This window comes from Bemisia tabaci, chromosome 10, assembly GCF_918797505.1.
Source record: "Bemisia tabaci chromosome 10, PGI_BMITA_v3".
In the NCBI taxonomy this organism is placed as follows: Eukaryota; Metazoa; Arthropoda; class Insecta; order Hemiptera; family Aleyrodidae; genus Bemisia; species Bemisia tabaci.
This window is the reverse complement of record NC_092802.1, coordinates 5,695,957-5,708,683: the sequence shown is the minus strand read 5'-3', so window position 1 is coordinate 5,708,683 and position 12,727 is coordinate 5,695,957. Positions and strand designations below refer to the sequence as shown.

At 35.5% G+C, this 12,727-nt stretch overlaps 1 protein-coding gene across 1 annotated transcript; it reads left to right on the top strand.

Annotated features, from left to right (window-relative positions):
- Positions 1–523: 523 nt before the first annotated feature.
- Positions 524–12,484, top strand: LOC109029878 (adipocyte plasma membrane-associated protein Hemomucin). Its single transcript, XM_019040575.2, has 7 exons — positions 524–1,027; positions 1,958–2,163; positions 3,165–3,287; positions 4,190–4,373; positions 6,844–6,978; positions 7,850–8,111; positions 9,309–12,484. Exons 1-7 carry the CDS (start codon positions 786–788, stop codon positions 9,504–9,506), a joined length of 1,350 nt encoding a protein of 449 aa, XP_018896120.2. The 5' UTR covers positions 524–785; the 3' UTR covers positions 9,507–12,484.
- The last annotated feature ends 243 nt before the right edge of the window (positions 12,485–12,727 follow it).

Sequence of the window (12,727 nt, the reverse complement as noted above, 5' to 3'; positions counted from 1 at the left end):
TCAAAGACGCTCGCTCTGTGATTGGTTCAAATTGCTACATTTTCCTAATTATTCCTCTTTTCGAACAGAAGGAATCTTAACGGCAAATTCTGAACCAGACGCTTTGATTGGTCTAGAGCGGTTCATTCCATTTATTCCGAGTTGAACCAAAATAAGCGGGAATTTCAAATAATTCCGGATATCCTGTTTACCGGATAGTTTCCGTTTTCGGTAAAGCGGTGTTGTCAGTTTTATTTGTCAAATGCTCGTGAAACTGACAACACTGTTTACCAGAAACGGAAACGATTTGGTAGACAGGATATCCGGAATTATTTGAAATTCCCGCTTGTTTTGGTTCAACTCGGAATAATTGGAATGAACCGCTCTGGACCAATCAAAGCGTCTGGTTCAGAATTTGCGGTTAAGATTCCTTTTGTTCGAATAGAGGAATAATTGGAAAAAATGTTTGTTTACAATAGGTTATGTTACGTTATCAAAACAAGTTCTGGCAGGTCGTCAGGTCATCATTTCTTTCATGGGTCATCCGTCATATTGAGGAATAAATTATGTAAACGGAAAGGAAGATTTAATTCATGTTTCAAAGTTCGTAAGTTCGTAACTGTTCGTTGATCGCGCTTATTCAGCAGGATTCAAAGTCACTCTACTTTCCGGGTATCACTAATTATTTGACACCAAAATTGTTGAATATGTTTCATGATGTTTCATACTTATTTCTGTACACCAACTCTTCCCTAAAGCTCTAACTCATTTATTCCTTTATTTAAGTAAATCTTGATTTAGTCATTATGACTCGTGGAAAAGAAGGTAGTTCTTTAGACTCTTTCGCAACTGCAGTGATATCCTTAATACTCATCATAGCCGCACTCTTCATTATATACAAAGTTGTTCGTGGTGTTTATTGCGTACTATGCTTAGTGCTCCGAGTTTTGTTTCAACAGAAGTTCCACATCTTCTTTTTATTACTAGCTACTGTTCCATTGTTATTACAAAATTTCGGGCCTCCATATTTTGAATTTGATTCCTACAGGTAAGTAAACTATTCGCTCTAATTCACGCGCTAATGTCCTTAGCAGAGGACTGCTTATAGCTTCTTGATTATATTCATAGGATGTCTGAGGGGCTTGGAGGACAAGGCGCATAATTGCAGTTTTTGCTACTTCGAGAATATGTGTTCGAAGTTTTTGAATTACATAGACCCTATGGCGGAAAGAAAGTTTTGACTTAATGATGCTTGAAAATTGGAATTTGAAAGTGAATTTTTCACGGAATACGTATTAAGACTAGTTTTCCATGAAATCATTAATATCTTAATGTTTTCAAGACTGCACTGATGCGCCTTGTCCTCCAAGCCCCTAGTCTGGTATCTTCATTGATGAATGTCCATCCATCAAAGATTTTTGAGTTACTTTTGGTCCTTAATCATCATTTGCTTGGATTTACAATCAAGTTTGCAGCTTGTCTTTAAGACGCCAACCTGTTTGGATTAATTAGTGTTCACTTACTCTCTTCCGTTTGAGTGTTCCATCCCCTAGGAATTTCAAATTACACTCTGATGATTTGTAACATTCCTCTTGGAATTTCTGACGATTTTCCCAGAGACATTTTTCACTAGAAAATTTACCATATTATCTCATCATCATAAAATATTTAGGGTCATCAACATTTGAAGGCACCAAGCTACTCGGCAGGCTGCCTGACATCTAACTTGACGAGTGCTCCTCTAAAACTCTTTCTATTGTCACTGTAATATGGACGGAAAGAATGAATAAAATGAATCATATTAAATATCCATTCTTTTGATTCATGACTTAAGCGCAAGTTTGGCAGAAGTTTTGACAGGAGGCTTTTCAAGCAACCGGTCAAGCTGCGCCTAAGGCGGCCGGAGGGGCAGCTCGGGAAGCCCTGCGAACGTGCTCTAGGTGATTGCCCTTAAATAAATGTCCGTTTTTGTTTACAGTGTGGAACCTGCCTTACCTCTGGAGGGTCCTCTCAGCATAAATGATGCTTTGAATGAAGGTGAGAAGCTATTTAAGGGTCAAATCAAGGGTCCTGAGAGTTTAGTGGCGCACAAAGGCATTCTCTATGCAGGACTTGCAACTGGAGAGATCATAGCCGTCCAGGACGATAATTGGTGGGTTGTTGCAGACCTCCTTCAGCCGTGTCGTAAGTATCTGCTTTCATTTTGGTAGTCCGATAACCGAAGTTCTTTTCTTCATTGCTGACTGTACCTCACGAGAAAATTGTTAATTTGTAACATATTGGTACATAGTAGCACTTTATTAAACTTGTTAGGTAGGTGTGTAGCCAAAGAGCCAAAAAATGTGTTTACTTACATAAAATGGTGTATTGATATAACTTTTGGTCAAAGCTTTTCGGCACAATTGCCATTGTTAGGACCTTTTCATTGAGAAAAAAAATTTAGATGCAATTTTTTTTTTCCTTCTTTTTTTTCCAATTAACAATCAATAACTTTGGTAGGCACTTGTTGACTAGGTAAGAATGTGAATATAGATTTACGTGAAAATACTTATCTCCATCCAATTAAATTATAAGATAATGGAGATTTCTTTCTGAGCATGTCCTCTACATAAAAAATTGTATCTTTAGAGCTCCAAGCGGCATCACTGCTGTAAGTGATCAGCCTGGGGCTATCATCTAATTGTTAGTGACATCATGGTGCCTGCTAGGTTGTGAATTTATGTTCTACGATTGAGGAATTTGCCCACAGAAGGGCACATTGATAAATTGGTCTTTTTTTAAAAATCAATCATACAGCATCAGCGCATCTTTGGAAACACAGTCATATTGGCCCCACGCTCCTATGTAGAATTAAAGACGAAAATGTGCGTAATAAGTCACTATCTCAAGGCTTTTAATGAGTTTTGTTCAAAATAGATATTTTTCAAAGATGCCCTTCTATGGTCAAAATCTTCAATTGACATTACAGCAAATAAGCAAAAATGTTGAAATTTTCCTTCCTTAACTTTTTATGATCTTATACTCTTCATCCCATATTTAAACATTTCAGGAATTGAACTATTCAATGAAAAAAGCAAGAAAATAATAATGCTAACGATTTCGTTACTATACCTAGTCTTGTTCCCCCCCCCCTTTTTTTTAATCCTTTTTTTCAATTATGAAAAATTAGACCTTTTTTTCATCAGGTGGAGCATGGGACTTAGACAATTGTGGACGACCTCTTGGGTTAGCATTCGACAAGGAAGGGTTTTTGTGGGTTGCTGATGCATATTATGGAATTTACAAAGTCGATGTTAAATCCAAGAAGCGTAAGTCATCAAACTTATTTCAATGATTTCTCATCAAGGTGTTATAAAAATGCATTGATAAATGTTGATGAGAATAGTGTTTTATTTTCTTTCCATTTTAAAATTTAAGTGGAGGAAAAAATGTGTGAAATTTCGCAATTTTACAGTCAGATCATTCAGTCAGACTACTTTATGTTAACAGTGGAAAAAACAAGGCGGGAAAACGGGAAACAAGGCTAAAATACACAATTAATCAAAACTGAGACGTTTCGACTCAAAACTGAGTCATTTTCGGTCGGAAATACAATAAATAATTTTAAAAAAACGATGAAAACCTGAGCCCTACATAGTGGTGGCTAGGATCTGAGAATAAGAGGAAAATGATAACAAACCCAAAATTTGTTTTGTATTTCCGACTAAAAATGACTCAGTTTTGAGTCGAAACATCTCGGTTTTTATTAATTGTGTATTTTAGCCTTGTTTCCCGTTTTCCCCCTTGTTTTTTCCACTGTTATCATTGTCTCGGGCTGCTCTTAAAAATTTGCATTTACTTTATGTTAGGGAGTACTATTTTTAAAGTTTTTGTAATATTTGTTAAATTCACAGATCGCTAGAAAATAAAATAACTGTATCAGAATAAATAATCTTATGAATGGATTTTACTGCTATTTATTATTTGTCAAGTAAATAGTGTTAATGTAATTGAAATTTTTGTGAACCCTGAAATTTTTAAGAAAATCAGTTTTCTATCAGGACAGATTTCCATAACTTGCATCCCTCAGGTTTTTGTCAGTTACAGTGGAAACTATTGAAATCAGCAAAACATATACCTATGGAGCTGTCTCAAGCCACAAAAAATTTATCTTCTTTGTTATTTTTTTTTCTTTATTTTCTTTCATCTCACTTTTTTGTGACTGTTACAGAAGCTTATAAGCTGGTTGTTCCAACAAATAAAAAAATTAAGACAAATGAATCGTTAGAGGAATATCCATTACTCCCAAATTCTATCACTATTGGGACGGATGGGTCGCTTTATTGGTCAGACTCCTCGACGAATGTCCCGCTTCACAACTTGGTGGTTTCTGTGCTTGGAGATAAAAGTGGCAGGTACTATTTTCTTATCCAACTTTACAGTGCCGAACATAAACTGAACCATGAATAACAAACATTCCTGTTTTGGGCTTTCTTACTTTTTCAACCGATCATTAACATACAATACAAAACTGACCATCGGAAACTGCTAATGACTTCATAATCACAAATGTAACTCACCATAAGAACAATTACTTCGATAACTCACTCCATGCGAGAAGAAGTTTTGGATTTGCTGTTGTTTTTGTACATTGTGGTCTTATCTCCACTACAAACACGATACGATCACAGGATTTCCATAATTCTTTCCTTTAACAAAAGTCATGGCAAATGAGAGAAAACAAATCTAAGTCAGGGTGTCTAGCATCAGGATTGTCCCGATTCTATCAGGATTTGAGGTTAATCAGGATTTAATCCCGATTTCGTCAGGACTTGAGAAAAAATCGGTCGTAAAATCAGGATTTGAGAAAAGTCGGCTGTCTGATCGGATTTTTTCTTGCTTTCGCATACGCTTATGCAGAAATTTTAATTTTTCTCCACAAAAAATCAGGATTTGATCAGGATTTAGAAAAATTTTGAAATCAGGATTTACCAGTCAAAGATCTTAAAAAATCAGGATTTCATCGGGATTTTCCTTAATGAAAAACCTAGACACCCTGTAAGTGGAAGATTTGTTTGAGAGTTGACAGGAAAGTCAATGCCCTGACTTCCCTGAATGTCCATTTCTTGACTCAGAAATTTTGTAATTCCAAGACTTTCCTTCAACCCTCATTCAAAACTTCCATTTAGATTTTTTTTTCTCTTATTTGCTGTGACTTATGCTAAGGCTTGGACAAATTTTTCAACTGTAAAGATTCAAATTGTAGGAAAAAGCACTTGGAGGTTATTAGCGCTCTCTCGAATGGCCCCGGTAGAAGTCGCTAATTTGACGTGCCACGGTGCGTTTTAAACAATTTTAATGCGGTCAACATACCACCCGCGATTTTTTTGCGGAAATGTCAACTAGAAGGCCTACTGATTGAGGAACAACAAACCGCGAAATCTGTGATGGGGCCATTTTTGAGAAAATGCGATTTTTCGCTTTTTTGGCGGGAATTTCGGGTCAAGGCGCTGAAAAAGTCAAGTTAGGCTGTTTTTGTAGTTCGTAAATGCATATCCTATACATTTTGATTACATACATTTACATTTTGATACAGGTTGATTCTATTTACTAGGGATGTCACGTAAACATTTCAAAAATTCACCCTCCTGTCTTTCAAAGCTGGCCGCCATCTTGGCATTTGGAGCAATCCCTTTGACTTGAGGGCTTTTATGACTTCATAAATGAAATCTACGACCAAAATTACATAAGAAATGATACCTCACTTGCCTTATCACGCGAACTTTTTAAAAATCCACCCTCTTGACTTTCAAAATTGGCTGCCATCTTGGATTTGGGGTACCCCTTTTTGATCAAGGGACTTTTTTGACTTCATATTTGAAATCTACGACCAAAATTACATAGGAATTGACACCTCACATGACACTGTATGCGTATTTTTAAAAAAATCGAACTCCCAGAGGCCTTATTATGGCCGCCATTTTGAAATTTAGGCAATTTGGGGGTGTGTTCCGGGAGCGAACCGTGGTAAACTTTTGGTATGTTGTTCAATAGGACCTACTGAAGAAGTTTACGTAGGAAAAGTTTGTTAAGCAATTTGTTCCATGTTAACCCTATTTTTTTCGGATTTCTCCTTGACTAACCCCCCAAAAACCCAAAAGTCGTGGATTTAAGGATATGAATTTTGGGCAATATGCACGAATAGCTATCTACTGGCACTTGATTGACTCAAAATGTATAGGATATGCATTTACGAACTACAAAAACAGCCTAACTTGACTTTTTCAGCGCCTTGACCCGAAATTCCCGCCAAAAAAGCGAAAAATCGCATTTTCTCAAAAACGGCCCCATCACAGATTTCGCGGTTTGTTGTTCCTCAATCAGTAGGCCTTCTAGTTGACATTTCCGCAAAAAAATCGCGGGTGGTATGTTGACCGCATTAAAATTGTTTAAAACGCACCGTGGTGCCACTTACTAAATTCCCTGAATATTCCTCAACTTACAAAGCTTTCCAAACTGCTTGAAACCCTGGCTAAGTATCAGCAGGAATAATGAAACAACCACACAAGTAACACAGTTATAGTGTTTGCAATTAGATGCTTTGAGACAATTAACATATTAATCAAGTTTTTTTAAGTTTGCTCGTTGATTTTAATTGTGAATCAGGTTCCCCAAAAAATTTTATGCAGCCATTTGGACTTACATTGCAAATCCTATGTACAAAAGCACTCTTGTAAAAATTGGAATGGTCAACTAGTTTTGTGTAGTAGTTGTTGCAACAATTTGGTTGAGAAATGAAAACTGGCATCTTGATATTTTGGCAACTCCCTTTCATCATTAAATTTCTTTTTGGCAGTCTCTAGTCAGATTATTTTTAAATTTCAGGTTGATCAAAACTAATCCAAAGACAGGTGAATCAACGGTTTTAATGAGTGGCCTGAGGTTTGCTAATGGAGTGCTCTTAGCTCCAGATGAGTCATATATCTTAGTCGCTGAAACATTTCTCTTCCGTGTTCATAGGTATGTTGGATATTTCTGGCTTTGCTTTTTGCTTTCATTTTTTTAAGTCAATATTGTGATTTAAGGTTAATCACTTCTGAAGAATTCAATTTTTAAATCCAAGAAAGTTAGAAAATACGAGGAAAAATCAGATTGATCTGTCTACAACATACTTGCACATATTTACTGAGTAAAGTTTTTGAAACAATTTAAATTTGGAAATCGTTAATGACCCCTTTAAACAAGGCACGTTGTTTCAGAGTTCAACCATTCATTTACTTCTTTACCTCTAGGTGGGGGGAATTTAGGTATAATGAGGAAAGACCTCTTGTTCTGAGACACTGTGTGACCTTGAAAATGTTTTAATTCATTCTTAAAAGTGCTCGAAAAAATATCCAGAAGTCTGTAAAAATTCTTGATTTTACAAATTAGGACTCTTTGAAGTATCTTCAGGTTTTGAAAAACTGTCATGAACTTTGTTTTTTATACCTGGTTAAGACTGTCTTTAAGTTTATAAAACATCTCCATGTATATCCAGAGTACCTAAAGGGATATAGATTCAAATTTTCTCAGCTATTAACGTTATATCTCACATTGACAGTGAATCCGGAAAAACACATATCCCATTAGCCGTTTTCCAAAATTTCTGCTCCCATTTTTTTTTATAAAAAGAGGACAAACCAACACTGGTGCTCGAAATGGTCACTGAATATTCCTCACACAGCGAGGAAAAATCAGGGAAATTTTTAATTTTAAGGATTAACCTTGAGTATTTTACCGTTTAAAAAATAAGTCATGACTGGTAGTCTGCAGTGTCGTAAGCCAAGATTTATGCCCCTACTGCCTCACCGTTGATATTCTCCTGGGTTTTGAAATGTGGACATTTTTTTAGGTATTGGTTGAAAGGTCCAAATAAAGGAAAATCTGAGGTGTTCATCGATAGGCTTCCTGGTGCCCCAGACAATCTATCACCCACAGAAGACGGCGGTTTTATCATCAACCTCATTCAACCTAGGAGTGCAGCGTTAGACACACTGGCTGCCTGGAAGTCGGTGAGGAGATTCATCGCAGCCGTCCTGTGTCTAGCTGATCTAATGTTTCAGAAAATAGATGAACGCTATCCGAACGATTTTAATAAAAACATGATGGCATCGGTAAGTTTTTCTTTTCTGAATGAGTACGTAGAGGACTACAAGTGTAGTGCTTCGAGTACTATGTTAGAGATCATTTTCGGTGAGTTCAAAATTAGAGCAGTGGTACAGGCAAACTCTTGGTCTTCATCGATATATCATGTAAGTTTTGTAGTACAGGATGCAACCTTTTCAATGTCATTCCTGCCGACGAAATCAAGAAAATAATAAATTGATAAATCTGAATTTTTTAAATTGATTGAGCTCACTATCAATCACCTAGAAATATAATAGAAATGTGAACTAAGAAACAAACAATAAATGTCTCATAATGGGTCAGTTGCGTTAGTCACAGAATCGTGTTTTGATGCTTGATTCTTGTGGATTAGCTAAAAATAATAAGATCTGTCTAGACAGCAACTTTCTATGTTCAATATCAGCTGTGATATTGTCCTTTGAAAAGTCGAGTTTTTGATGTCATCCACCATGGAAATGACACCCTCGGTTTCTTTCACATTGCTTTCATCCGAGTCTCACGTTGAATAACCAACACTGACACACCAACTGATGAAAGTAAGGTGGAAGAAATCAAGGATGTCACTACCTACGTGGATGACGTCAAAAACCCTAATTTTCAAAGGGCGATATCTCGCTCAATATCGAACTTGAAATTCGTTGTCTCAACAGATATTATTTTTAGCTAATCTACAAGAATCAAGCATTAAAACACGATTCTGTGACCAACACGACTGACCCATTTTCGCTTCCGACTCAGTACTTCCAGGAGATCTCAGTGCTGCTGTGAGATTAATGCTGAAACCAATCGGTTTATTTTTGTTTTGAAGCAGAGAATTCGGTTATTGAGAAGCTTCTGTGTTCTTTCTTCTGTAAGTAATGCTTAAGATATGCCAACTCAACTGACGGCTGGTTGGCTGTGTATCCGCAAAATAAGAAATGATGCGCTCATACATCATGTCTAATTTTCAGGAAGATCATAAGTTTAGCAAATTTATTGAGCATTAATGCAGATTCGTAAAATATCTAGAACTTTGTCAGAATTTCAGTACTTTTTAAGTACTGCCGGGTGGAACCCAAAGATTCCAGACTTTCCATTTGTAATGGGTTTATTGACACTCTGACCACACTTAACACGCTACCCACCATTATAAACACTAATTTCGTCAGTACTTCAACTATTGCTACATGGTTTTTCTTTTTCAGATTGGCCACTACAGTTCAATAGCACCTTTCATGGCTCGCCATTCAATTGCCGTTTTTTGCGACAAGAATGGGAAAATCTTGAAAAGTCTGCATGCAAGGGGAGACATCGCAGCTGTGAGTGATGTGGTCACTCTCAATGGGTATCACTATTTGGGTTCGCCTCACAATGATTTCTTAGGGAGAGTCAGAGTGAGATAAAATAACTGGGTTTTGAAGCTGTAGCTAGATTAATTTATACTTTTCAAGTATGGGTAAGGGAAAGTTGGGTATCCTGGATCATAAGGTTAAGATTTTCTTCATGAAGGTGATTCAAGGGCTGGTTTAGTGGATATGCAATGTATTGTACTGATTAGCATTTCCAAGTAACCATTAATTTACAAGTTTCAAGAGTGCACATTTGTTACCACAATCCTTTGATATATCCTTAAATTATGAAAGTAAAATTCTATTACCCAAAGGAATAAAATTGCATTTGATACAGGTGTGGACTTTTCAGTTGCTCATGAAATTTTACATCCAAGAAAAACATTCTTATTTTATCAGAATTTTGCTTTGGAAATTTGCATCAAGAGATATTATTTGGACCATAAGCTGGGTTTAAATCATGTTGTAAGAGAAGGGCAATCTCAACATTTTACAAAAAAAAAAATTAAAAATTGCTGAACATGTGGAGCTTTTCCATGAAACATTGCATTTCATTTCATCCCAAATTCTCCAGCGTTTGAATCACCTTGAATCTATTTTTACTGAATTTTCTCTCTTAACTTAAGACATTCCTTAAGAAGTAATTATGTTTTTTTTTTTAAAAAAAAAAATGTTCGTTTCTAATTCTGTGATAAGTTCTTTTTTCAAGTAAAGGGTAAACGTAATGGGTTTATGAAATTGATCATCCGTCGGGCATCTAAACAGTTTTTGTCAAATAGCTATCGTGTAACACAGTACCGAATCACAAAAAATTATTCTTTGTCCTCTTTCATGTCCCTTCCTATGAGTCAATGTGTCAATTTTGGCAAAATTATAACCAAAATCGCTCACCAACTGCTGCGTAAACAGTACTAACTCTGTGTACTGGCAGCAATTGGCAAACGTAATATGTAGTTAGTCAATGATTCTGCCAGGTAATTTTGGTTTCCCCGACGTTGATTCATGTGAAAATTTGCTTACGACTTCCATTCTAGAGACTATGTTTACAGAGAGTAATGCTTTGTTAAAAACGGTAGGGGTGTCCCAATTTTTGTTTTTCCTACACTAACATAACGTTGTCAATTTTTGACATGGTTAGTCTTGAACTCAATGGGTTGCTTTTGAGTTTATGGTTCAAATGAGCCCAACATCAAGCCTCTAGCCAGCTTAGTTTTTGAATCAGACTATGCGGGTACTGATTGAACACCCTATGTATAATTGCAAGAGTAGAGGAGAAAACAAAATACAGCTTGATCCAGAGTAACGATGCCTTGCTGTAGTGATAAGCTTAGAATTTGCTGTTACGTGATGCACAGAAATCTATTTAATATTCTTGAAATCTCGAAACTTTTTTGAAAAAAAGGGGTAAAGGTTGAAAATAGTGAAAAAGACTGATTATTATGAGTTGAACATGCTCTGTGTGTCTCCTTTGTAAGAATGTGATGAAAAATATAAAACTTCCCACCATGCATTTAAGGGTATTTCAATTATTATCATTGTATTGTACTTCATTATTTTTTTGGCAGTTATTTTACTAAATGTTGTTACTCCTTAAATTCTTAACAGATACTATTTTTATTGCTTATTAAGTTAAGGAAACGTTTTCACTTTTTGATACTGATCATACTGTACTATCACATCTCGGGTTTTTTCCTCTGAATTTATTGAGCCTTACGATGCGTTTCTTACCAAGGAGGTCTCAACGATTCAATCTTTATCATCGCTGTTTAGAAAATTCCTCCCTCCCCCCAACAAAAAATTAGGGTTTGCTTTTATTAATCAGTAAGAGTGATTGATTTCTTTGATCAGAATTGGGCCCTACTTCCACCAGTAAATCAGCTGATCATCAAAAGAAAGCGTTTCATTTTTTTGTCAAGCTGACCGAGGGAATGTCAAGGCATCGATTGAGATGGTTAACTTTGATCAGTCTGTTAGCTGAGTAAGAATAAAAGCATGTAAGCACTCTCGTTGAGAACAAGTTATGTTCTGTTTTGTGAATTCTGAATTCGGCAGCTTTTATCAAGCACAATAATTTATTAAGCATTTTTATTTTTTATAAGCATTTTATTTTAAGTATTCCTCTATTGCTCACAGACCCTCAGAGCGTGTGATTAGTACTTATTTATCTTTGAATTTTTCCACGCAGCTTGCAGTAGAATTGTAACATCTTCAAGGAATATGGAAGGAATTTTCAATGCAAACATTTTTTAATGTGGAAGACAGTTGTTTTGCAGGTTTAACATTCAGTCCCTTGATACTCAAGTCTCTGAAGACAGGATAGTATAGTATTTAAGTGTGACCCGGAAAAGGAAATTTTGCTCTCAGAAACTCCCTTCAAGTTTCATGTAATGAACTACTATCAGGCATCTTTTTTTCCTCCCTTGAAATTCATGTTTTGGTTGTATTCATCGCATTTAATTCAATGATGGTTTTTCTTACTTTTATAACGTGTATTTTATATCATGATATCAATTTTTCAATGGTAATACTCAGACTTCGTAATGCATTTCTTCCAGTACTCTGTAAACTTTGAAGACCTTGCTTTTCTTCTCGAACAGTTCAACATAAAAAAAGTCGTCTTGAATTCTGAAATTAGATAAAAAGAGGAAGGAAAACGACGATCCAAAATTATCATATAAGATAGCAACTGATTTTTATGAAGAGATCAAAAATGTTGAAATCTTTTCCTGCTTTAACTTTGTAGAATAATGCTCAATCATTAAAGAAAGATTATACACTCATTAGAAGTTACGTATTTCTGTACTCAAAATGAAAGAATCATTGTTGTTGGTGTACCTTTTATATACTTATTATATCATGTAAGTTTAGGAATGTGGTTATTTTTAAAGTTTGTTCCATTTTTATTGATTTTTTAACCAAAGTTTCTCCATAATGTAAGTTCTGATTAGTTTGGTGAAATTCTGGAAATGTACAGTATGTATCCGATTTTTATCCTAAACTTAATTTTGTCTCTGTGATCGGGAGTTTTTTTTCATTCTCTCCTCAAATTTGATCTTTCACATGTTATACTTTACATGAATTCCAAGATAGTAAAACATGAAATTAAAAAAGTGAAAAATCTTGCTTTGTTATTCTTCCAATAGAGAAGAGAGTCTCCCCAAGAGAAGTTCCATTCATTAATCCTGGAGCAGAATTTTCCGAAACGAGAATTATTGTTTTTTTTTTTTTTTTGTTTTTTTTTTGTGAAGCGTATCATATGACTTTCTTATAAAATA

Coding starts and splice junctions, on each gene's coding strand:
- LOC109029878 (XM_019040575.2), top strand. CDS start 786: ATGACTCGTGGAAAAGAAGGTAGTTCTTTAGACTCTTTCGCAACTGCA. Junction 1,028..1,957: donor TTTGAATTTGATTCCTACAG/GTAAGTAAACTA, acceptor TTTTGTTTACAG/TGTGGAACCTGCCTTACCTC. Junction 3,288..4,189: donor CGATGTTAAATCCAAGAAGC/GTAAGTCATCAA, acceptor TGACTGTTACAG/AAGCTTATAAGCTGGTTGTT.